This window comes from Acipenser ruthenus, chromosome 9 (assembly GCF_902713425.1).
Source record: "Acipenser ruthenus chromosome 9, fAciRut3.2 maternal haplotype, whole genome shotgun sequence".
Classification (NCBI taxonomy): Eukaryota; Metazoa; Chordata; class Actinopteri; order Acipenseriformes; family Acipenseridae; genus Acipenser; species Acipenser ruthenus.
In genome coordinates this window covers 12658237-12685595 of record NC_081197.1, presented here as the reverse complement: position 1 = coordinate 12685595, position 27359 = coordinate 12658237, and the positions used below count along the sequence as shown (strand labels likewise).

General features: G+C 36.8%; 2 protein-coding genes across 3 annotated transcripts in view; both read left to right on the top strand.

The window, feature by feature from the left end:
* The window catches only part of LOC117973040 (serine/threonine-protein kinase PAK 1), a 51579-nt gene extending 34671 nt beyond the window's left edge, over nucleotides 1-16908 (top strand). For both annotated transcript variants that reach the window (XM_034923984.2, XM_034923986.2), the window contains exons 5-15: nucleotides 166-203; nucleotides 1019-1132; nucleotides 2765-2942; nucleotides 4934-4997; nucleotides 5245-5293; nucleotides 6331-6443; nucleotides 6602-6719; nucleotides 7694-7793; nucleotides 8887-9083; nucleotides 13577-13714; nucleotides 15292-16908. In XM_034923984.2, coding sequence (XP_034779875.1) covers nucleotides 166-203; nucleotides 1019-1132; nucleotides 2765-2942; nucleotides 4934-4997; nucleotides 5245-5293; nucleotides 6331-6443; nucleotides 6602-6719; nucleotides 7694-7793; nucleotides 8887-9083; nucleotides 13577-13714; nucleotides 15292-15378 — 1196 coding nt within the window. In that variant the 3' untranslated portion in view covers nucleotides 15379-16908. The remainder of the gene's footprint in view (nucleotides 1-165; nucleotides 204-1018; nucleotides 1133-2764; nucleotides 2943-4933; nucleotides 4998-5244; nucleotides 5294-6330; nucleotides 6444-6601; nucleotides 6720-7693; nucleotides 7794-8886; nucleotides 9084-13576; nucleotides 13715-15291) is intronic.
* Nucleotides 16909-23030: 6122 nt separating this feature from the next.
* The window catches only part of LOC117405977 (glycerophosphodiester phosphodiesterase domain-containing protein 5), a 38109-nt gene continuing 33780 nt past the window's right edge, over nucleotides 23031-27359 (top strand). The window contains exon 1 of the mRNA XM_034009585.3: nucleotides 23031-23167. The gene's annotated coding sequence lies outside the window, so the exon portion shown is untranslated. The remainder of the gene's footprint in view (nucleotides 23168-27359) is intronic.

The following is a 27359-nucleotide window of genomic DNA, read 5'->3' as shown; positions in this document are numbered from 1 at the left end:
GCATTTGTCTATGACTGAAATACATTACCAATATGTGTAATGTGTGTGCATAACGGTCTATGCTGTGTTTTTGGTTTCACAAAATTGCTTAAGGTTGTCTTGCATAGTGCTATGCAGAAAATGATATGATACGAATACAGTTTAATAAATACTTCTTCTCTGCAGATAAAACCACAGACAGTTATAATTCTTCAAATGCGCTGGTAAGTGGTGTGTTTTTTTTTCTTTTCAGTTAAGTTTAAATATACTTAAGTGACTCGTGCTCTTGAAGTAAGTGAAGTAAGGCTGGTGTTGCCATTATCACTCCTGAATCTGTCTGTGAATGCTAATTTCTCATCCAGCCTGCAGACGTGTGCTGTTGGTTGCAGAGGACTTGTTAGTTTCCAAGTGTTAGTGCGATTTATCTGGCCACCCGCCAACAGCCCCAGCAGGCAAGCTTGTACCCCATCCTTGAGCAAAGCGATCCCTGCTGTTAGCAGCCAGGGTCAAGTTAACAAGCTGTTATTCTGTGAAGCATTTATGTAAAATATTGAGATAGGAGTAAACAGTACAAAAATGCTCCTTTTGTGTTTTTCTTTACTGCTATGAGCTGTCGTATGTGTCTACAGGTGCAGAGGCTGGATTATGGGGGGGGGGGGGGGGCAAGGGGTTACATTATCAATTTAACTACTCAGTCCTGTATTAATATTATCTTTTAAATGGTGTTTCGTGTATTACTAATCAAGATGTAAACCTTATTGTTTCATAAATAAATTTAAAAAATGGCTAAACGTAGATTTGTATTTTATAAAACACACTAGAATCACTACTGACTGTGACAGTCATGTCTCCCAAAAAAGTGATGTAGGTCAGCGGTTCCTTTTGTAGCACAGACCCCCTTAAAAATAGATTTTCCAGTAATGCTAGAAAAATCTAAAAAAAATTAACAGGATTTGCCTCAAATATGGTTTCTCTGCAGTACTTGTACTGCTTTTAGTTTGAGTGCGAGACCCACATTCTCTCCCTCTTTGCCTTGTAGAACACAAAGGCGGTCTCTGAGCCGCCCGCAGTACCTCCAGTCTCTGAGGACGACGATGAGGATGAAACCACCCCTCCGCCAGTGATCGCCCCACGGCCAGAGCACACCAAATCGGTAAGCAGATCACCACACTGGAACACCTTCATTTATTCATGTCCTTGGAAGTCTCCATTACTCTGGTGGTGGAGATGTTACCAGGCACTGAGCTGACAGTCACCAAGTCAAGTGGAATATCATTGAATGGATTGATTTGATTTGAAACACACTTTGTTTCTTTGACTTACTGGGCCACCATACTTTGCAGTACAGCTTGTTAACGCATATCATTGGATAGGGGAGGGCTTGTATTTCACTGCCTGTTTGTTGTGTTTTTTTTTGTGTGATGTCGCTGAGGCATTTAATTTAGGGCAGACATTTTCAGCAGCAGGGAGAAACAAAACATGACTCGAACTTGTTTACAGCTAAGAAAAAATGGGAAAACATTGTAAATCCAATGGATTTGACTTATAGTTATATTAGAACATTTATTCTGTCTCATTGTGTCTCCTGTGTTTAATATATATGGTTTTATAACGTTTATAAATATCAAGAAACGAGTGGATATAAGCAGATCATGTTTCTTGAATTAAATTCATCAGGTATGTTCTTTTTTGCTTATTACTGATAATAATGGAATGATAACTATTTTATTTATAAATATTTATTTTGAGAAAATAATCAAGAGTAGTGTCCATTATTGCTTCTAAAGACCCTGAGAATAAATGTGTATTATGTTATTGCAATCATGTCTTGTAATTTGCACATCAATATTTTAACAAAACTTTCAAATCACCTGGTCCTGGGGGAGCATCCCACTGAAAAACGCTTAAAGGGTTAAGTGTTTTAAACTTGATTTGCCTGCTGCATTCAAGGTTGTCCTTTTTTAGAGGTTTTTAAAACTGCGGTTGACATTGGAAGAGAAGAAAAGGATATTGCACGTTAATGAAACAAGGGATTGAAAAAGAACTAGAAGCAAAAGTGTACGGGATCTAGCACATTGACCATTGGGAGCGAAGCCAAAAAACAATACAAATGTTTTGGATTTTATTTTATTTTTTTTCTATTGCTGGCTGTGAAATCCCACTCCAGTGATTCAGTACTTTTTCCACCAGGTGCTATTATTGTCAATAAAATGTGACGGTTCTTAGTGTATCTTCTGCCCTGCCACAGCCAACAGAATCTGTTGCAGTGATTTATGTGCCTTTCTGTAGTGTTTTTTGTTTATTATTATTAATTATGTTTATTTAATTCCAAATTGGAACCACATCTTCCTCCCTATGCTGTTGCAAACTACCTGTTTGGAATGCCTGCGCTTAGATTTTTTTGTTCTCCATTTTGAACCATGTGCATGATAAGCCTTGAAGCATTTTGCTATGAAAACCATTAGTTTCCCTCCCAGAAGGATCACTGCTCCAGTAAGAAGGAACTCGGGAAAACTACCGTCACTCAATCATGATTGTGTTGCTTTACATCAGGACTACTTTCATCATTGAAAAGGACCCGTCAGAGTTTTTAAACTGGGTTGCGGGCAAAATGATCTATTTGCACGTTACTCCAGAAGATGACAAACTACTGCCTGAACAAGTCCTTTCTTTTTACAGTGGTGAACAATTCCCTGTATGTCCAGCTTCTTCAGAAAGTTTATGCTGCTAACTGTTTGCTGTGTTTCTTGTTACTAGTGCTAACTTAGTTTCCTCTTTCTGCTAGATATATACCCGGTCTGTTATAGAACCCTTCCCAGCACCCCCCACTAAAGATGCAGCAACCTCTCCCATCTCGCCGCCTGCGGAGAACAGCAGCACTCCCTCAAACACGCTCACCAGGAACGCAGAGAAGCTGAGGAAGAAGACCAAGATGTCAGATGAGGAGATTCTGGAAAAATTACGTAAGTGTAGATGGAAACCCCACATTATACTGCTTAAATATCATACACTGTTATCAATTGATATTACTACAGCTCCCACGTTACAACTCGTGTCTTTATACTGAGTAATCGGTTATAAGACTGTTACGTCATGGCTCCCATTAGCCCCATAATGCCATTCTACTAGCACTTGCATTCTTTTTATAAGGCAATACACTCATAGCATGGTCTCTTAACAATGGCTCCCAACTACAGAGTTATAAAGGGGAGCGCATTATTATTCTATTACATGGTGAATGATAATTTTCCTATAAACTGCAGTCTTTACTATGCATGTTGCTGGCACGAGATAATAAGATTGCCTGTATATCATGAGGTTGATGAAAAGCCAGTACATGATCACAACAAAACGTTGTCAATACCACGACCTGTCACATTTTAAAAGTTTTTTTTCCTCAGAAGACAGAGAAAAATTTGTGGAAGAGCAGAATAACACAAGTACTCTTAGAAAAACAATAAGCGACATACATTTTTGTAAGAAATGAAAGCAGAGGCTCTTGAGTGACAAGGAGATAGACCGACTCCACCCGCCCAAAAATGTAGTTTTCCCACTTTCTATCCCCGCCCATTTTTTTTATTAAATAAGAGCACTCCTATATACAATAAATAATAACATTAGCTTGTTTTATTCTGTTTTCCAGTGTTATTCTCAACACTTCTTCAGTTGTTAGAAATAAACACTGCTAGTTCTACAATTCTTGTCTATTAATCATGTATTATAATAAATAATATACACCAACACTGTACATAAGACTGCAATTCTATCTTGGGTTTCTGGTGACATTGATAAATTTTACATGTCATTGAAACCCTTGGTAGAATGACAGCCTTATTATGCACAGTTATGTGTACTTTATTCCCTATATTTATTTTAAATGGATAAATAGAATATCAGTATATGTGAAATTCAAAGCTGTATGTCAGTTGTCATGATGATTTTTATTTTTCATTTTTATTCTAACTGGTACTTAATCGAGTACATGCACTAGATTATATTTTAATAATAAATGTAACATTTGAAAGAATAAACACATTGGTGATAGTGTTGGTTGAAAACTAAAATCGTAATGTTCAGTACTGTTCCAAATCTGACAGCAGCATCATCTTCAACACAAGACCATTCAAGTGTTATCCAGAGATTTGTTAAGAATGCAGTAAAATTCTACATTTATTTGAGGGTTTGCTTTTAAAAATGTACCTTTTATTTATTTATTTATTTATTTATTTATTTATTTGATAGGTACATTGCATTAAGTCTTCAGTTTTTTATTTTATTGAATGCTCCATGCTACAGATGTGCTAAGGTCTCCCTCTACTGGTAAGAAATCGCGGTGTGCAACTCGACTTGCTGTACCAGCCCTTGTTTTGTATGTCACTACTTGTTCCTTTTTTATTCTGTTTTTCTTCTGATTCCATGTACAGTATGTGAAACCACATACTGTATTAAGATGAGAAGGAAAAACAAGTTTGTTTTAATGCACTTTACCTTGTGTGATATTTCTGAGGTTTGGGAGTTAATGAAACATCTCATTTTATATCCATGTGCAGTACTGCTGTGTTACCTTTTTAGTTTGGAACACGTTTTGTACAATGTGAAAACCACAGGCATGCGTACAGTAGATTCTCCAAGCCCCACGCACTGCCAGTCAAATGCCAGCCTTCTCCTTGTTTTCCTACTTCATGCCACACTGATGGGCAGCCCGCTGGTCTCTTCCGTGCACTACAGCTGCTTTGCAATAAAGGTCTTTTTTAGACACAGAAACATTCTTGACTGTGCAATGTGAAGTTACTATCGAGGGCTTTCACTGTTGGCTATTATGTAGTCCTTTTTTTATGTGGTTCAACAACCATAGCTTGCTGTACCTTTTGGATCCTCCTGATATGGTCCTCCCATCACACTTCCCAACACTCCCTTGCAGCACAACAGGCACTTGACTTGTTTTCCATTACAGGAAGCATTGTTAGCGTCGGAGATCCCAAAAAGAAGTATACAAGATTTGAAAAAATTGGTCAAGGGTATGTATCTACTTTATATATATAAATAAATAAAAATCTAATATCTGCAACATTCCTAGGATCTATGATTTATGTAACACATTCATTTATGAGAAGTGATTTTCCACATATCTACAGCTGGAAGTAACTGAGGAAAAGTAGATCACTGTGGATACAAGAAACCCTCTTAAACACCCTTCCTCTGTATGTTGCGTGTTGTTGTTTAACTCGGATATTAACAAGTCTTATCTTTATTCTTTACTGACAGAGCGTCAGGAACTGTGTATACAGCAATAGACATTGCTACCGGACAAGAGGTGAGGGTTAAGTTTTATAGAACACGAAAATTCTCCCTTAATTAACTTTCTCACACTTTGCAAAAGGTTATCGCACATGATTCTGTGAAACCAATTATCCTCACTGCAATTTTCTTCTGTTATAAAGTTCATTTGAAATGACTTTCATATCTGAGAGAGGTGCCATGATTCAGTTTTTAATTAGACTTTCAATCTCCTCTTGAGCTACATTTTGGCAAAGCTGCCCCCCCCACTTATCACACACTGTAACGTGTAGCAGGGTTGAACCACAGGGCTTGGTTACAAAAATTATTAGATTTTTTTTTTTTTATAATACATTTGCTATTTTAGTTAACTAGACAACAATGTGTTTAATCCTCCCAAAACTGTTCATTGATTTGGCCAAATAGTATTATTTAGTCATTTAGCAGACGCTTTTATCCAAAGCGACTTAGGGACTAGGCGGTGAACCTGTGCATCAACTGCTACTGCAGATCACTTACAATAGGACCTCGGTTTGATGTCTCATCCGAAGGACTTACATGGATTTGAGTTTCAAATAAACAAGGATGTGTCTGTATAATATAAAAAAGGACCAGTTTTATAAATATTCACATTGCAACATATGTATCTATAAAATAAGTAAACTGGGATTTTATTTTATAGCTGGGTGGAAATGTTGACTAAGCTGGCACCCATTTTAAGTACTTGGTTTACAGAAGGTTTTAATGGATGAACATCTGCACGTTATGACATAAGGAGATTTTGAAGCCTCATAGACATTTGCAACATTAGTTGAATAATATCTATAAATATTAATGAGTACATACATTCCCTGTGGCCCAGACTCTCTCTGTTTTTTAATATAGTTTTTCAATTGTAAATGTTTTAATGGACTGCATTAAGCAGATGGTTTAATAAAATGTAAAGGATTTTTATTTTCACTTTATATAAAACGTTAAGCCATTTAGTTAATGTTCATGTTATGTATTCTGTTTGTTTTGGTTGACGTTTTTATAGTGACATTTTTTTTTTTTTTTTGTTAATTCATTTTTTAGGTTGCTATCAAGCAAATGAATTTACAGCAGCAACCCAAGAAAGAATTGATCATTAATGAAATTCTTGTAATGAGGGAAAACAAGAACCCCAATATTGTCAATTATTTAGACAGGTGAGTCTTTTTAGGACTACTGTGGGTTTGTTCTCTTGTTACTTGGAACACATTTCAATTGTAATATTAACCAATACAAGGGCCACAGGAAAACTACAGCCATTTCTTCTAAGCTGTATCATTTTGTCACACATTTCCCCCTTTTTTCTTTTGTGTAGTTACCTGGTAGGGGATGAGCTGTGGGTGGTGATGGAATACCTGGCAGGAGGCTCCCTGACAGATGTTGTGACAGAAACCTGTATGGATGAAGCACAGATAGCAGCCGTGTGCCGTGAAGTGAGGACAAAATCTATTTTATTCATTTCAGTTCATTCAGTGTATGTTGTGGGAGAAGAACTGCAGTTGGTAATATGTCAGCTTGGTGGAAGTTCTTTTAGTAAATGCTTTTAAAATAAGTAGCGATTAGACAGGAATAGGGGTGTTAATAGTTTAGGGTTTAAACATTTTCCAAAGGTCATCAGAAATGTGGTGTTTTATACAGTACTATCTGTACAGAGTAAGAATTATTTTTAGCATTCGCTATTTAGTCATAGTCTATTCCATATACACATCAGTGATGTACACGTGTAGTCTTACACAGGAATGGAAATGAAACTCCTATTGCATAGCAGTTTCATTCATTCCAGGTTTTAATGCAAGCTTGATTTAGCCACAGTGTGCATGTAACACGTTCAGGTGTGTCTTATTAAACTCATAGTAAAACCATGAATGGGTGAAACTGTTTGTTTGTTTGTTTGTTTATTTCCATCCCTGCTTACACACATATCTGAGTACTTTTATTTGAAATTCTATTGAAGTGCGTCTTTTGCATAAGTGTTCAGTGGCTACCTCGAATCAAGTTGAGAGTGTATTTACCCTCTCAGCAAAATTATAAGTGTAGTTGCTGCAAATAGGATCCAGTTTGGACTTTTATAAAATGGATTGTCTAAGTGGTTACAAACATTCCAAATATGGTTATGTTTTTAATCTTCCATTCTGAAAGTGTTATGGTTGACACTGTCCTGTTATAACCTAGAGATGCTTCTTCTCTGTGACTCTTCCCCATGCTGTACTGTTTAATTTCTCTGCAGTGCATACTTGAACCAGATGTATTTAAACTTTTCAGCAACAGTATTGCAGCATTTAGGATACGCGGTTTAATGCATAAAAACATCTGATCTTCCTTGGCTGTTCATATGACTTAAAAGATACTTTGGAGTTTGTTTTACATGAAAGGACTGAAATCTATTTGAATGCATTTTCTACCATAGTGTCTACAAGCACTGGAGTTCCTTCATTCAAGCCAGGTGATTCACAGAGACATTAAAAGTGACAACATCCTGCTTGGAATGGATGGTTCTGTGAAGCTAAGTAAGTGTGTACAATTCTATTTTGAGATACTGGTGATGTAATAAGTATAATACAACTACACAAAACATATGCCTTCACAATGTAGATGTATCTCTTGAAATTCCATTCCCAAAATGTTTAGATGTGTCGTGTAAACAATCTGTTAAATGATGCTGGAAACTCAAATGTAGTAACTTCTTGACAGTCCAGTGCTGTCACAGTTCCATTTTCTACTATGGTAGATCATTTTGTAAGAACCCCTCTGTGCTGGAATTGAGATATCCTGGGCAGTTTCATAGACGACAACACACTGGTCTTGCAGTTAACGGCTTTTAACAGAAGATGGCACTGTTGTAAAAGACTGTGCTGCTTTGTAGACTGAATCAGAGTATTCAGTACACTACTTGCATTTTTACCTTCCCAGTTTATCAAATTTTCCATGAAGTGTATGGAAAATTATCACATAGTTGCATACCGTATGCTTTTGCATTTTAGAGTTGAGGATTTCCCTGCACACTCATGAAAAAAATATTAAAAACTGATCGATATGATATAGAAAGTATGACAATTTCTGTAATATTTTGTATTTTTATTTATTTATTTATTTGTAGTTTTAGCAGTCTGTTACTTTGCACAACTTGTTATTGCCAGCAAATTGGAAGATTGTGTTTTAATAAGATTTTATTATATGATATGCCCTCTCATTGTTTGCAATCATGGTTACCTCGCAACATGACCATAGCGAAATGAAGAAACCTGTTTGGTCACATTTTATTATGGCACATTTCCAATGGAACTTGTAGTACTACACCAATTTAAAAAAAATAAAAACATGTATGGCCACAGAAGCACAATGATTTAAATGTACACATAACATTTTTATAAATGAACAGATTTTTTTAAAAAACAATTACAGTATTTATACTCGTACTACAAGATAAATATACAATTCCATGGAGACTTCATCTGTTTGTTTGTGTGTCTTACAGATTTTCACATCTCTGTTACAGATAATAAACACTTTTATATTGTGATCGAAGTGCCAGCAGTCGAAATGTTACTGCTATCCAGGCTGAGTGAACTGCAGATCTAATTGAGCTGTTTTGTTCCGCAGCTGATTTTGGGTTCTGCGCTCAGATCACTCCAGAGCAGAGTAAGAGGAGTACGATGGTGGGCACGCCATACTGGATGGCCCCAGAGGTGGTGACGAGAAAAGCATATGGACCCAAAGTTGATATCTGGTCCTTGGGCATCATGGCCATCGAAATGATCGAAGGAGAGCCCCCATATCTCAATGAAAACCCACTGAGGGTAAGAGCAACAATACGAATGTAATAGAATCATTTCTGGAATTACTTTACTGTACTTTTTAAATCATTCAAACCAAGGAAATGTGAGGAACACCCACTGCAACAGCAGGAGGTCTGCAACCCAGCAGAATTATCCATTTCAACGTGGCAATTGTAAAATTGCCTTCTGGTTTTCGGTCATTGGAAGAGACCCCACAAAATGTCATATTGCTTTTTGTGTTTTTTCTCATAATAAAATGGTTTAGTTGGCATGCAGATTCCAACTCAGACAAATCTAAAGTTAATATAGATGTACCATATAGGTCAGGATTTGGCATCACATACCGGTAATGGAAACTTTTTGAAGGGAAAAAAAATACTGTAGGAGTTCCCTGCAGATATTCCTGCATTTGGGAGCTGCTGCTTTAGAACCCACGAATACAGCTTATGAATGTGAATTTATTTTCTCGGCCACTATCACAAATACACACACATTTCGGTAAATGCTTATTGGTATGCTTGATTTACAATGAAGGACCAAACAGCCACAGGTTCTCCCATTAACTATGTGACATTCAACTCCCACTGCTGGTCGACACCCAGCTGCTTCGTAATTTTCAGTGTAACCCGCTCCCCGCTCCCCAGCAAAAAGCAATCCTCGCAGAGTCCCATTGCATGGTTCAGTGTGCCACAATCAACTGCATACAGTGAGACCAGACAGGCAGGCTGGTCCAGCTAGGAAGCTTTTATCTTTGAAACCTGTTCTTGTGTTGGGAGACTTGTTTGAACTCAAACCTCCTGAGGTGAACGGCATAGAAAGAAGCTTCTAATTTTAAATGGTTACACCTACATTTTTTCTGCTGATGTTTAAACTATGTCTGCATCCATTTACATAACAGCTTTTGCCTAGGCATCTCCCGTCACACGCTGATGGTTTCATGCTGTCTGGCCTCTGTGTGCGTTTTGCTATTTCATATGATTTCAATTTGCAGGTGCCCTGCATCCTAGCTTTTACCCACAAAGTTTCTCTTTGGTAGAAACAGTTTTTTTGTGAAGCCATTCAAGTGGGGGAAAAAAAAAGCGTTAAAGTGTCTGAGATGAATAGTCTGCTTTCCCCTGTTTAAGCTGTCAGGACAAAAGCTATGCATTACTACAGCTCTTACTTTTTTTTCTTTTAAGACTCCAGTGTAAGGAAGGACCTGTCAAATGGGATTAAATCAGTTGTAGTGTACGTAATCTGGAAATCAATACCTCCTCATTCAAAACTGAAGCATCTATCATTTTGCTTTACCTATTCCATTACCACAGTAAGCAGAACACTGGATTGGTTCCTGGCGTGCCACAGTAACATTTATTGCGGTCACTGGGTGTGTGAAGTCATTGTTCTGTGTTGTTAAACATCACATACTTGGCTTTGCTATTGACCGTAATGCTGTACGGATAGTTATGTAAAACTATATTCGAAGGATTGTGATTTAAATAAATAAATAAATAAATAAAATAAATAAATAAAATAAATAGGACTAAATTTAGTATTAGGAGTTTGTCTAAAAGTCCATGTTCCTTTTTAAATTACCATCTGATCTGAGATTTAAACAAAAACAATATTTCCAGGTCTAATGTCTTGTTTATCCAAATAGGTCTCAGGGGAATATATGAATAATAAAAACTGTTTCCTGCATGGGGCATCAGTGTGGAGTAGTGGTTAGGGCTCTGGCCCTGGTGGGGACACTGCTGCTATACCCTTGAGCAAGGTACTTTACCTAGATTGCTCCAAAAACCCAACTGTATAAATGGGTATGTAAAAATAATGTGATATCTTGTAACAGTTGTAAGTCGCCCTGGATAAGGGCGTCTGCTAAGAAATAAATAATGATGCTAGTGCTACTTCTTGGCAAAAACTTAAAATAAAATAAATGCCTGTTTCAGTCTGGATATTTACAACGCATGCAAGTGCAGTGCTGTTTCATGTGGAGAAGTTAGTTTGATTTGGGGTATTTCAACTGCTTTATTTGGTTTGTGCTTCCAGTACTCTAAATAGTAGACAAATCATGTTTAAATAAAACATGTAGGACTTTGGTAAATTTGTTTTATGATCCATTGATTATAATTAGGGATTTGATTTTTGTCATGGTAAAAATCATGGCACAGTCACAGCTGAAAATAGACAATTTCACGGAATAGTCACGACTACAGAGATTTGAACTTAAATATATTTATTAGTGTAATATACTGTCATATTTTAGTATTTGTGCAAAGTAAACATATAGTTGATGTATTTAATGTGTTTTCTTTTAACGCACTTTCATCTCACTTTTGAACTTCTAGTCAAAAGTAAACCTAGATTATTATTTAACTGTACCTTTTTAAAAATATAACCGTAACAGGAATATGCTTACCTTTTAATTTTATGGTGTATCCCTTGTCCGATGTAAACAAAAAAAAATAATCTGAAATTTTTTTTATATATATTGTAAATTGAGAGTTTGACAGTATCCTTTTCATTCTTGTCTATTTAAACACAGCTGTGGTTTTGGTATTACAAGATTAGAAGGATTGTTCTGCATTTACACTGTTGGCAGGTTAAGCACCGCAGGGGAACGACTGCAAGAGCTGCAAATAGAGGTTCATGCTTCTCCAGAACTGTAAACCATCCTCCCTTTAGGATTTGCATAATCAAAGGGTATGCAGAGGTATACTTTCTGCACAAAAGGCTTCAGTTGATTATAAGTTTGTTTTTGCTGAAAGCTGCTCCCTTTCATGAAGTTGTTCGGGATATTGCTCTGCTAGTTGCTTAGAACTTAATGGTGGCTCTTTTTTGATAGTTCTGGGTAAGTATACACCTTTTATTTGACATTTTGCGAACCGGTTTAACTTTGCACTGAAACCAGTTTAAAATACGTGAACGGCTCCTTTCCTGTTTTTACACCGAGTGGAAACAAATGTCAAAATTCACGGGTGACCATCGTGACAAAATCACATCCCTAATTATAATCGATCATTTTAAACTCCCTGGGAGTTTAGCACTTTGAGAGATGTGATGGAAGTGGAGTTTATTTTACATATATTAAAATAGGGATAAATCTGTAAAAAAATAGTTTTTAATTGAAACATCGGTAAAAATCGGGGGGAAATATCTCCGTATACACACTTTACATGTGGCGTATGATGTGTAGCAGTTCTGGTTTCTCATTAGGTTTAATGTCCCTGGCATGTCTGATGAAGCACAATCTGTGCAAGTCGAAGCCACATTTTCCCAAGTTAGCTGGTGCTTTGCAAACGTTTGGGCAATCAATGTGCTGACAGAAACATTATCTACAGAAGGTATGGACTTGACATGAGCACAAAACAAGCCAGGTTTATTTGCCTTGAAATCATTAAAATAAAATTGACAGAACTGGGTGGTGCAATCCATCAGGAGACGCGTCAAAAATCACACTGAACATTTCCATCAATGCGTTCCATAAGTTTACCAACTAAAGCATCACCATTTTCTGTCAAATATTTACGATTAAGATTGTTGGCGTTAGGCAGTGTTTTAGCTGATGGACAGACAGTACTGTTGCACGACGTCACCAATACATACCTCTCTGCAATACACAGTGGCTATCCAGCAAAGCACAGCACTCTGACAAACTCATTAACACAGTCATTCTGCACTCCCTTTTTATTAAAGTGTGTGTAAAAGCCGCACAAATGGATTGCTTGTCTCTCGGTTCACTTTCTTGTTTTAGTTTAATGTGTCACTTATTTTTCAGTATCTTCCTTTATTGTCAGCGCGAACACGTACCTCAATGCAGCTGTATCTGCAGTGCTATGCATCCTCTGCCTCATCTGACCCACTTCAGCTATTATTGCTTTTTGTATACTTCGAAACATTTGTTTTCTTTTTAATATTCATATACTGATTTACGTTTTCTCCCCATTCCTCACCCACTAAAAAATATTATATGTTCGTGTAAGTATTTCAATTTACTTTTTGATCAGGCTAGTAGTTACTGTGCCCAGCAATTGCCACAATAATCAGACTTTGATTGGCCAACATAATCGGGTGATGGTGCGTTTGTGAAGTGACAGAGAATCACAGTTGAAACATCTGCTGTATCCTAGGATACAGTGTAGGGCTGCTTATTACAATGTCAAAATAAAATGGCATTTTAATCAAATTGTCTATTTCTTAGAAAATAGTACTGGGATAATATTGAATAATAGATACAAATCAGGTATAAATCAGTAAAAAAATGATTTTAAGGTCCAGTTAAAAAAAATAAAAATCCTGTAATTTTCCTGTAAAATTCTGAATAAACCGGAAATGCGGAACACTAAGTAACACATTGTATGCACTTTAAGAATGGAAGTAGAAACTGTTCATACAGTGTGTATATATACTTTATATTTTCTTATCTGAGTTCTGCTGCCTTTCTTCCCCAGGCACTGTATCTTATTGAAACTGTTCATATAGTGGGTATATACTGTATGTTTTCTTATCCGAGTTCTGCTGCCTTTCTTCCCCAGGCACTGTATCTTATTGCAACAAACGGTACGCCTGAGCTGCAGAATCCCGAAAAGCTGTCCTCGATATTCCGAGATTTCCTAAATCGCTGCCTTGAAATGGATGTGGAGAAAAGAGGTTCGGCCAAGGAGCTGCTGCAGGTAAGATGAACCCCAATAGAATCCAGCATTGGGTCAGACTCCTCTTTTGCTCCAAACGACAGGGCACCCCTTCCGGAACATTGTAGTGTAGTATTGTGCCAGTTACACCCAGCTGACAGAATGTACAGGTACGATGAGAGTGTTTTCATCTGAAGCATCTATATGGTGTGGCACTGCATATGCATATCAATGCATTCATTTTTGGAAGTCAATAATTAGGTCTGTTACTTCCTTCCTGTGCTTGTGTAGCCATGGGCCATTGTGTAACTATTGACAAGAGACACAAGTTACAGAAATGCAAAGCTCAGTGTTTATTAACAAACAGAAAGGATCTTTACATGCTTGCTCTGTTCCCCAGGGAAAGTTAGTAATATTACATAAGTCTGCACTAAACAAATTCCTTAAATTTAATATACTCGGTTTTGTTTACCTTTTAGAAAAGAGTATGAAAGTTGCCCAGTGCTAGAATTGTGTGCATTTTGGTAAAGCCGACCTGTTCTAGAATGGGCCAGTCAGATTCTTAATTCGCAAGCACATTCATCGCTGTTTAACTAAAAGAGGAAACACTAGTAAAGGGTAAACCCTGACAGAGACAGATCTACTAAGGCTTCACTATTACAACAACAGCAGGCACCGTTTTCGATTTACATTTCTCACATTGCTGTGAATTTTCATTTTTATTTTATTTTTGCCAGCTTTGCTTCCTTTAAGCTTATTGTTTGCTGACTCTTGCAGACTGTATCATGTGTGTCACCTTGTCTAGCAGAGCTGTCTTTTTTTCCAGTTCCCCTTTTGGTTAATAGCATTTCCATTGTGAAGTCTTTGATGGCCTCTAAAGGGTCATTCCACGCCAACTCAACCAGAAAATGGACATTTCGTTGCCCATCCGTCTCACATTTTCCTAGAAACATTCACCTGGGGGTTTTCTGACATGCTGAGTTCAGAAATGACAGCCATTTTTTTTAAAATGTCCCCTTTGAGATGTGACCTTGCAAAGGTCAACCTAAAGCGAGAAAGGGACCTTGACCAGAAAAATCACCCTGGCCGCAATTTAGATGCTACCACCATGTGTAGCACCTCATTCTACTTGTTTTGAATGGGGCTTTTCAGAAAAAAAAATACTAGGAGCACGACAAGGGGTAACTGACGAGTTTTATTCAAACTTCAGCCTAACCCTTTACCCTGTAGGGGATGTGGGTCCTAAAATGTAAGTATTGCTGTAAGACCCTTAGGTACCAGTCTTCCAAATTCTGTGAAAAACATTTGGTTTCAAGCCCCACCACTGGTCATTAAACACCCTTGAAATTTGAATTTTTGCTATTTGTACCAAGTTTAGGCCAAGTTTATGTCTACAAGCATCAAGCAAAATATTATGGTATTAGACACAGTAAAGTGATTATCTTCCTGTTAAGTTTATGTTTTTATAGAAGGTGTAGGTAGTGGTTCTTTATTCCCTGAGTGTAATGTTTGATAATAGCTGAATTCCTGTATGTTTTTAAACTTTCTTCTCAGTGCATCCAATCTTGCATATAGTTCATGGTTTTTATACAAATGATGCATTATCTTTCTTCCTTTAGCACCAGTTCCTGAAAGTGGCCAAGCCGCTGTCCAGTCTAACTCCTCTCATTTTGGCTGCAAAGGAGGCAGCGAAGAGCAACCGCTAGACAGCCAGTGTTTCTGTCATCTCACCAGTACGTTCTCGCAAGACGGTCCATTTAAACCTCTGCAGCACCTGGACTTGCACTTATTCATGGCAGGGTCATGAGTAATAAACTGAAGGATCTAATGGAAGAAGAAGAATGAAAAATGGAATAAAAAAACAAAACTGCTGATCTTAAATTAAACTTTACACCTGTGAATGGTGTCAGGGTTTTGTACGTTTTAAAATGTCTAAGAAATCCTCAAACCTGATGTAGCAAACGTTATTTTTATTTGGTTCCTCTTCTTTTTAGTGTTTTGTTTGTTTAAAATCTAGAACTGTTAATCTTAACAATGAAACTTGGTTTGTTCATGGCCTCTGACAAAAACTTCTATTGTCAACTGTGTGGGTACAGCGTTTTGGACTGCTTAGAAACTGGTACTTTTTTGTAATTATTATTATATATGTATATATTTTTTTAAATAAGCCAAGACTAGGTGATGAAATGATAAATGGTCGACCTGTCTTGGAATGCAGTTTCAGTAATAGTTTGCATTATTAAAATGGTACAAAGAAATTCCTGCAAAGGACTCTAAATCTCTGGTCTCTATATTGGAATATTTTCATTTTTAAAATTAAGTTCTGAAGAGACGCTCAGCTACAAAGAATAAATTAATGGTATAAGTAATGTTGTATTTTAGAGGACCTAAAATGTCTTGTGATGCACAGAAATTGTATTTTGGGGGTATTTCTTCTGTTAGTTTTTATACCAACCTAACCATGCACTACCTAAGCCCCTTTCACACTGGCATGCTCTACCCGGGGCAGGACCTGGTATCATGCAGGTCGGCTATGCGATTTCACACTGCTTTTGATAAAGCAGGGTCGACCTGGGTGACAGACACAAGTACACAATGCGCGTATCAATGCCCCGGAAGCTGCCATCCAGGCTTCTCTGGATTGAACCGTCGGTCCAGACGTTAATTAGAGCAGGTGTTTCTTCATCCTTGCTGCAATCTGGCTCATGGTGTGTCTCAAAAATATGGCTAAACAGAAACATTCCTTGTGGATGTGAAACCTTCACGCAGGCGTGGCTGTTTGTTATTTCATCAGCTTACGAACAGCCATCATGTATTTTGTCTCGCTCAAACCGGGTCAAAGCTTGTCGACCCACATCCTGAGGTGGGTCGCTGGGACCCGGGTAGGAGTGCCAGTGTGAAAGGGGCTCTAGATGCAATTTCTCCCTCACTGAAGTGAGAGAAAATCTGTGCAGACTAGCTAGTTAAAATGCACAAGGGCAAAAAACCTAATAATGTGAAAAATGCAGACAATACGGTTCACAAAACAAATGTTATCTGGGTTTCATGAATGACAGACCAACAACACGCTTGTGAAACATGTTTCTTTAAATTAAGCAGAAAAACAGTAATAGTAAAAAGTTAAAGTAACGTGCTGCTTTTCTTCGTCTTGAATCCCTGAAGAATTTTGAAAAGTTGCCTCCTGTATTTTTTATTTTTTTTCTAATTAAATTTGTTCTAAATTAGTTGTACAAAAATTCTGGAATGCATTGTTGTTGCTTTTTATTTCTTGTCTTGGGTATTCTGAACCTGTGTTTCTTAGCATATCACTGTAGCAACATATTGCACATGTGGGAGAGGACCAGCAGGGGGCACAGGTTATACTGCAAGAGTGTTAACCCTTTCTCTGCTTATTGCTCACTGTTTTTTGTTTTGTTTGTTTTCTACACTTTTGGAAAGCATTTGCCATGCAGAAAAACGATTCAATTCTTCTTTCAACACTTTTTTGGTTTGACCACATTAGAATCAACAAACCCTTTTACTCCATCTTTCAAAGACTGTTTATGTTAGACTATATTCTGAATGCATGATCCCAACATGTTGACAGAATATTTGTTGCCGGATCCTCTGTTACTTAAAATTTAGTTTGCAGGCTGTTTTTTTTTTTTGTCTTTAACAGTCTCCTACGCATTTTTTCTTCTCGGTTTCTTAATGATTTTTCTAAATATTTTTTATACTTCTATAAGTTAGCTGTAAAATATATACATGGATGAAGGCTATATTTGCATCCTGAGCCATTCGAAAAAAAAGGCATAATACCACAGTAGTGATATGTCTTGTTTTTAATCACTCTAACACCCACAATTCATGTTTTTTTGGCACTTTTAACAAATCTGTCTCTGAAGATTTACAATCATCCTCCATCAACCGCAGCACCAAATAAGCGAGCGAGACAAATAATCTTCTGCTCTGACAGTAAAAAAAAAAAAAAAAGTTTATTGGGTATTGCAGATATAAAAAGTGAGGGGTTCTGTCCCTTTTTAAACTATTTGTACAGGGTTGGACAAAAATATGATAAACACCTGACATCACACTGTCAGTGGTGTGTAGTTGGGCCTCCATGAGCAGGGAAGACAGCAATGCTTTTGAAGGATACCTACTTTAACCCTGCCTCTGTCATCCGTGAAGTCTGTCTCCAGAATGACCCATAGAACCCTCACATTTGTTACCATGTGAGCTTACAGCAAAACTGACATCAAATGTACAAACACTGATTTGAAAGGGCAAAGTTTATACATACAACCTGACACCAGGTGCCTGAGAAACAGGATTTTTTTTTTCTTCCTATTAACTGTTTGAAATTAGAATCGGCAGATATTTCAATGCCTAATACTACGCTTGATTAGATGTTTCTGGTTCTTTTTTTTTTATCCTCTCTCTGCTCTTTGGTAATGAAGTGCAGCAGAAGCCCACCCCTTCAGTGCTAGGGTCCTCAAAGTGCTAGCGCCGACTGTGAGCATCCGATCATTTCATTTTTTTTTTTACAGAGTGTGTAGAAGGGTTTAAAATATATGACGTATAAACTATTCAATGTCGGATGCAGAAGTCAAACAAGCAAACAAAAAGGTCTGTATTATATTTTTGATAGTGCTTTGATTGGTGCAACTTTTGATGGATACAACATTTAGGAGATACATTTTTTAGCAAACTTTTAAATGTTACTTTCAGTAGTTATTTTCAAAACTGATCGATCGCTATTGATTACTGTATGCTGTCTCTGTTGTACCGTAGCATATGCGGTAGTAAATCAGTGCTTGGGCACGCTGTGTTTGACCAATCAATTCCGACATTTTAGGATATATGTGGGAGGGTTTAGTCTCTCAACGTGTTAATGGTGGATTGATCACGTCAATCAAAAGGTGAATGATTGATGCCTAAACTGGCCTATAGGATTTCTCTGTGTTGTTCAGACTGGAATCCAGTAAATCAAAGTTATTTTCAGAACTAATCAATCATTTTTGATTGCTGAATACTGCCTCGGGCTATGCTGCACCATCCTCAGTAATAATATTATAAAATATGTCGGTGCACTAAAGGCTGCGAGTGAGTAATCGCTTACAAAATTTTAGGACAGGTGTCGAGGGATTTAGTCTTTCGAAATTTATATTTAGTTTTTGTCTACATTTAAAAATATGTATAGTTTACATATTGACCCGACAATGTTCTGTTTTAAATGTTTATTATTATTATTATTATTATTATTATTATTAATTAATTAATACAAATGTTGACTCAGCCATGACAGAAACATACCAACTATTTTCTCCATAGATAGTTAACATATTAGCAATGCAAGACGCATGCAATTTGACTAATTACCATTTTAGGAAATTACTTTTTTTAGGGCTTTAAAATGGCACAGAAATTGTAATTTTTCATTTTTTCCCTGTTTAATCTGCAATATCTCAATCAGTTGAGTATATATGCCCAAGTAAAGTATATCATTGAAAGGTTCAGATTGTGATGACATTTTTTTTATAGGTTTCCTATGTTTCCTTTAGAGACCTGTGAGAAATTTTACTTTTAAACAATTCAGTCCCAAAGTTAAGAAAAACCTCTAGCAGTGAAGGGGTTAAGGAAAGCAGTTTATGTGTACCATGCTCCCCATGCAAAACTGCATTTAGCCTATCTGAAGTTGCAGACACAACATCGACACCTGACAAGTCCAGATACAAGATGAAGAAATGAAGAAAATTGAGAAAGTACTTCATACTTCAGTGGTAGACATGCTAGATAGTACTCCATGGAAATCTACAAAGTCGACACACCCAACAAGTATTTTTGTATGTATGTTTTAGTATCTAAGGTAATGTATTTTGTTTAGAAATGCCTTGGTTTATCTGGTACAATTGCAGCGCTTTCTTGTACAATGGCTTTTTTTTTTTTTTTTTTTTAATCGGATGCTTTTTTAATGTTGCAGTTGTGTGGCTGACCAATGCTGAATCAATGAAATGCATACACTCACCTTGCAAATGTAAGCTGTAATTACACTGTTGCAGAATTAGGGATCTTTACCCTTGCATAATAAATTACCCCTCCCCTTTTCTAAGACTTTAAAACTTACTGCACCACCTAACAGTCTTTGGAAAGTCAGCCAGTGATGGAAATGATGAACATTTGTATAATTGTATACATTATTTATAATATAACTGCAACAGGATATCATTTGATTGGGTGTTTATGAATGAGGAAAGAGACCCACAAAGCATTAGCAGATCGAACAACCCTTCAGGGTTTCAATGTGTACAGAAGACACAGTACATGGAAATATGGACCCTGTGTTCCTTTAAATTAAATTAATGAGTTAATATGGAACAGATTTTCATACCTATGTGTTTAAGTACACTGTGACCAGAAGCAAATACTTGCCAGTACAGACTTTATCACTATAGGAATGGGTAAATAGAGATAATATCCCCAATAATAGAATATTCATAGTTAAAATAATCTGTGAAATACATATGACATTTTTATGTACATTTCTTAGTAAATAAAATGCATCATTTTAGTTTAAATATCTTAACTTGACTGGTGCTGACATGTAGACATTTCTGATTCTTTTGACGGAGGAATTAGCTATCTAATTCAGGTGATTGAACAGGAAGTCTTGCTGACTTGACAGTGTTAAAATGTGCCTGTGCAGTGGAAATTATCAACATTGCCATTGACAAGGACAAATTACTGTGAGAGAACTTCTGCTTAGGTTTTCTTTTGCCTGAATAATACCATTAAGGCAGACACAAGGTAAGTAAGTTTTTGGCTATACTTTTTTTGTTTTTTAGCTTTGAACTAACTGACGTACTGTAAATATCAAGAGCTACTAAACAGTGGGCCTTTTCACAAAAGAATAATTTGCACTTCAATTTGCATGTCATTAAAGTGATGGAACATTTTATTTAGGCTTTCTTTAAGGATACCTTTTGGGGTAAATGTATTGCACATAAGCCTTCCAAGTCCCGGAGCTTGTAATGAAACAGGTGGAATACAGAGGAGGTTTTTGCGGACCAGAGCCGGGTACAGGCCCAAAACAAAGTTCCAGCCCGTAGTTACAAGTATACTGTAGATTCTGTTGTTGAAAAGTCAATGCAGCTCTACAGTGTTTTCCCTGAGGAAATAAACACAACAGGCTTCAAATATTACTTTTCCTCTGGCTAACTGGATACATTTTCAATAGGGAAATGACCATAAACTTACAAGTTTGGTTGGGAGCGTTTTGTGAAGGAAGACGTTAGTTAGCACAGTGTATTGAGATTCTAAGAGTCCGGGGGAGGAATCTTTCTTTGTACACATGCTACACTGTTTTCACATGTACGTAGGTTAGATGGGGATTTTTTTTTTCATGATACTGATGGCCCTAATTTAGTACAGCCATGGCAGAGGTATTATATTAAGAAGCAGTTTTCACAAAACCTGTCTTTACCAAACTTTAAGCAACGAGTTAAAGCTTTGTAAGCAGGGCCCTACAGCTATGGTGAAAAGTTTTGCATCACCCTATATAATTAATTAATTTTGCTTCATAATGTCAAAGGAAACTATATACCTAACGAAAAACTGTCAAATTTAAAAATGTGACATTTGTAAATCTAACTTGAAATACTGTACTACTATTATGGCTTCCGGTAGACTTTTGCAATATTATTGTGCAGTTTCTTTGATTAAGTGATGTTAAATAAAAGATCTAAATCATTTTTTTTGTCTCAATTCTAAAATTCTAGGTGATGCAAAACATTTTGGCCATAACTGTATATCTTATACTGTAAGATTTAATCTACTGGGTTTGTAATTTGTGGTTCATGCATGGAAAAGTCCATACTCCACGTACTTTCCTCGTTCACAAAAACCATAATGGGAAGTATTTTAATGTTCGCCAGAATCTCTGTATTTTTGTTCTAATGAAATAGAAAAAAAACAGCTGCCTTATTCAGCCCTATTTATAGAAAAAACATTTAAAAACCCTCAACCCTGGTTTATTTCAATAGAGGATGACGCATTGATCTGAGATCCTGCTGGGCCTAAGCTGCATCTTACAGATTGCAGACAAGTATTGCGGTTTGCTTTCAAAGCACATCCCTGCGAATTATCTGCTGGGTAAAATGAGTCCTCGAGACAGTGAGTGCAGTAGATATTATCTATCAATGTGCTTTTGGTCCGATGCCAGAGTACCTTTGTATCTATTAATGAGGCATAAATGATGGGTTGTTTCTGAGGTCTGTAGAGAGAAATCAGAGAGAAATCAGACATGGTTATGTTCTTTCTTTGGCCAGCACTGTATCGCTGGAAAAACATGGTTAAAGGGCTGAAGGGCCTCCCTCTGTAGGAGCTGCAGGAGGCTCTTATACTGAGAAATCAGCACAAAGAAGAGCTGCACAGTAGTGAGGTCAATTATACAACCAATACTCTAATTAAACATTGGATTAGAAAATCTAAAACCGGATTAAAATAATGCCTGTTCAACATGTGTTAAACTAAAAATAAAAATACTCTGACAAAGCAGTCTTATTCAGCGATTACTAGCCTTTTATTGTGTCAAGGAATTTAAATCTAAATTAAAGTTCAGAATTATTTCTTATGATGACACAAGCAAGCAATAGTGTTGCAAGATCTGAAAATAATGAAATTCTTCTTTACGGGACTGACAGCTTCATTTATGAAGTTTCTGCTCCCATGAAATGGGGTTGCATCACTATTACTGCAGAACGACTGTGTGGGATATTAGTTCTTCATTGCAATGTCTGTCTTGGTAGTCACCATTGCAGAAAACCTGTTTTGTGACGTCTTGCTTATTAAAATTTTGCCTATTTTTGAACATTTATTCAAGGAAGCCAAGATCACTACGACCACTGTTTGAATACAAGTGCTGTAACCAAGCCTTGTCCCTGTTTAATTTATATTTACTGATTAGGATTCACCAGACTGATGCTTTCTTTTTAATAAACATAATACCCCATTTGCAAGAAAATCTCTTCACTTGAGAACGCAACAGGGTTTTTTTTTGTGTGGAATTGCCAAGAAGATTATTATTATTTATTATTATTTATTATTTTAGTTCATGACAGATTCTCTTCCTGTGCAACAGGTATTAGGTCCCTAACTGAACTTGCTTTACCTCCTACAGTGAAAGCAGGTTGCATTTAAGCAATAACATGAGCAGTGGCAAGAAGACTTCAAGGAGGGGTGAAGCTTATGAGCCCATTAAATGACAGCTAGCTGTTTTGCTTATGTAATCAGCAACAGCACAAGCTGTTCATGTTTAACTACAGCTACTACTCCTGTCCCTGTCTCCAGTCTTATGTAAGTCCCACCCTGCTAGAAACATCCCCGTTTGGAGGGCACTCCATGAACTGCAGCTAACGCTCTGCAAAAAGAGTACATTCTTAGCATTCGGATCTCTGAGCAAAGCAATCAAGGGTCTCACACACACACACTGCCGCCAGTGAATCAGCAACTGTATTTGAGGTAAGTAGAGAGAGAACTGATTTTCCTTTCATAGGCAGCATTTTTATGCTGATGTTTTTTAAAGCTGTATTTTCATGGGACCTTAAAAAAAGGGGGGAATTCTGTTTTACAAAGGAGCTCTGTATTCAATTTGTAAAATCTGTAGTACTGAACCAGCTACAGATTTGAATGAAATACAGTAATGCAGATGTCATTTTAACCATTTGCAATCTTGTTTTGATTTTCAACCGATATCTATGTACCACAGACTTTGTGTGGAAAATTACCTAAGAAACAATTTAATGGATTTGTTTCCACTGAAATGCCACTCTCTCTTAACTTTAGAATTTGCATTTGATAACAGTACAGCATTTGATAATTGTGCAGTATTATTAAGTGACAGATAAACTATAGACAAAAGCAATTTACACAAATTAATATGAATGTCAAATTATATTCTGTATTACAGTATGGTAAGATATTTTTATTTATTTATTTAGGTCTGATGAAAGCAGAAAAAAGGTTATTGGTTTATTTTAAGAGGAACCTTTTTTCATACAAATCTTGTTCATCTTTTGTTAATAGTTACTTAATTTGCATTAACAAATGTGTAAACTAATAAAACAAAAAAGCCAGTGTAATTAGTGAAAATTGAATCAATTTAAAGCTACTTTCAAAGATGTTACTGTAGAAATATTTAGCAAATATTAGGTTTTATTGTATTATCCCTTTGCCTTAAGTTTATAAATATGTTATAACACAATATTAACACAAAATGAACAGCATTTAATAAAAAAAAACAAGTATTCTAGTTGTTAACAGTTATTAACCTTAAAAAGTGACCCCCTAAAAGAAAACAACATGGGTCTACTGGATGAAGACTTTGTTCAGTCTCCTTCAGATTCATTTAGATTGAAATTGACCTCCCATACCTGATTAAAAAATATTTTGTGACATCTTTAAGTAAGAGCTCTTTGCACCAGTAACTGCTCTGCGCAGTGATTGCAGAGGAGATTTTTAAGAGTATAGTGTGAGCTTCAGTGTCTCCGGAGGAGCTGTTTATACCTAGCCCAAGCCATCAAAGCCTTGATCACAGTGATTACTCAAAAACCCTGCAAGCTAGCTACAGTAGGGAGGCAGCCGTACTCATGGATGGCAATGGTCCGAAGATACTTCAGAAGTTATTTATTTTTTAAACAAAACTGGATATCTGAAAGTGTTTCAAAGTGAATACCTTCAAATCACCTTTTCCTCATGTATTTATTTGTGCACCTTTTCCTTCCCACCCTATGATGTTAACAATCATTCTGAGTGATTCTTGATGCAATTCTCAAATGTTGTGCATTATTTTTTTTTAATAGGTCTGTGTTAAGGTGCTTTTGACAAAGAGTTCAGGGGCTGCTCGTAAATTCTAGTTGCTTGCCACAGCCATATGTAATGTTGTGATATTAAATAAAATAAGACCAAACAAAGAGAAGCACAGTACAGTACATCTGTATAGAGATCCCAAAGCATGTTACACACACAAAATGAACAATTAAACCCTTAACAGTTAACACAGATTTTTTTGAAAACAGCAATTTAAATGAAAAAAAAAAGTTTTTATTATATAAAAAAGCTAGTTTGCAGCAATAGAGCCATTAAAACGAGTTTAAAAACAAACATTTCATACAATTAGAATTTTAAAAAGGGACAAAAAGAAAACGCAGTTACATTGTAAAATAGAAAAACTAGGATAGAACAGCTATTTAATTAGTAAGCGACAGCACTTTTACTTCGATAAAGAAACTATGGTCGATTGAACATGTGTTACATTTACCAGGGGCAGGCAACTAGACCTGACCAGCATCTTATTAACAAAGGCAGTATTTTAATAATTGCAATAAGATCTACTTCAAATGATTGCATCATGCAAAGATATTCTAATACTCTGCACAAGGGGGCCCAGGTCTGCAGCTAAAATTATAATGACCGCTTCCATCGGGGAGGAAGAATCGGGTCAGCGATTTCAGTTTTTAACGGAGATGAATGTTTACACATTTAAAGTCAGTCTCACAACTGTTTAATGAAGTGCTCTTGTTTGCTGCATCTCTTCACTCCATTATACCTCATGCGCTTGAGTTCTCAACATTGCTATGGACAGATTTGAATGTACACTTCAGGTGCTGCACCTAGAGGAAGCAACCAATTGGAGGAGGGGGGAAGGGGGAAGGACGTTTAAAGGCGAAGTTACTTCATTAAAGACTTGTTGATTTAATTATTAATTTTTGTAACTGTCCATTTTACCTTTTTATGATGTCTGCAATTATTTCTGCAATCATTTTGAGCCAGCATTGTCTAGTGAACAGGTATAAAACATCGAGTTTCTTGTTGTATTGTTGCCAATATACAGTTGTGAACAAGAACACGCCGGCTTTACAGGCTTATTATAAACACATTTTCTCTGAACTAGTCTGGTTTACATACAGTACTGTATGTCTGGCAGGACTCTCTAAATCAGGTTAAAGCACCTTAACACACACACTGATTGCAAACATCCAGAGTAAAAAAGGGGACAGTGAAACAAACCATGTATTTTTAAAAATGTATTTCGAAGCTTTTTTTTTTTTTAATCAAAATATATAAGAAAATGAAAAGTCTAATATCTAAAGATATGTGATTCACCCTGATACCATACTACTCCGCTTGCTAAAATATATGTCGTTTCTTATTCCTAATTCCTGTGCAGTTGCTGAAAGTTTAGTAGGCAAGGAGGCTGTGTGGTCCAGTGGTTAAAAAACAGGCTTGTAACCAGGAGGTCCCCGGTTCAAATCCCACCTCAGCCACTGACTCATTGTGTGACCCTGAGCAAGTCACTTAACCTCCTTGTGCTCCGTCTTCGGGTGAGATGTAATTGTAAGTGACTCTGCAGCTGATGCATAGTTCACACACCCTAGTCTCTGTAAGTCGCCTTGGATAAAGGCGTCTGCTAAATAAACAAATAATAATAATAATATACTATAGAAAAACTCTGAACTTTACAAAACTTGCCGCTGGCTATCTTTTTTAACGTTGCTATTTTTCAAAGCATGTTTTAATGTGTTCCACAATATGGATGATAAAGTAATAGTTTTATGACCCTTTTGAAGCTGGTTGAGAGCGAGACGCAGGAATGTCAGGTGACGTTTCATTCCGTTCGAATGGGAGCCGGGATCGGAATGTGAGGTTCTCATTCTGGGATCACTCCAGGGTGCAACACTGTGTGCCCAGCTTTTAAAAACGTCCTCTTGGTGAGGAACAGCTGCTGCTTATTCTTTCGGTGACTTTCAGCCAGTGCTCATTTTCACAGGGACCTAACTGAGATAAATTTGACAGGTGGGTGTAATGAGCTAGTAGAGAAAGGTGCCGCAGATGGATGAGAGCCTTTTATTGATTGGAAGAAGTCAGAGTGTGTCAGTTCATACAGAACAGTCTATCACGTGTGCATTTTGCGGCTGTAGTGGCAGGGCATTAGAGAGTGAAGTACTCTACTGTACATGGCCCCAGATTATCTTTCCAAATGTTTAGAATGCAGGACCTCACAGTCCTCCAGCCTATTTTCAATGAATATTGAGGACATTAACAGTATAATAACCAAGACAAGGCATTTTTTGTTGCAAATTATATTTTTTTGTGTTCCAGTCAAATTCCATGCAAATATGTACTGCCACAACGCTACCCTATGCTTGGTTTTCCCATCACTTCCTGTGTTACAGGCCACAGGACCTCAGCATTTTTTTTTTTTTTTTTTTCATATGTGCAGCACTGAATGAATGTGAGCGTACACAGGGAGTTAACTTGTTAAAATTGGCTAAAATTGGTTTAATCTGAGTCAAAGTAAAAAATACACTTTGGAAAAAGAATACCTCAGTGCTATGCTTATGGGAGGTAAGGAAAGATTCATTACACAGCTTGAACACTCACATGTAAAATGTACAATTGGTGGCAGTGGTGTATATACTTACTGTTCTCTGAGGCTTAATATGTGTACTGTGCATGGTAGATATCTGGCTTGTAGGTGAGACTCCAAATCTCAAGAGTTAGCCCTTTTAAACATGCTGTCTGTATTTGCATAACACTTTTAGTATCATACATTTGCATAGTTTGGGCAAATTGTGTAACAATTATTGCTTCATCATTGCAACCCTTTTGGTGATCAGGAGGACTGAACAAGAGGACCTTTGCTCTTGCTGTT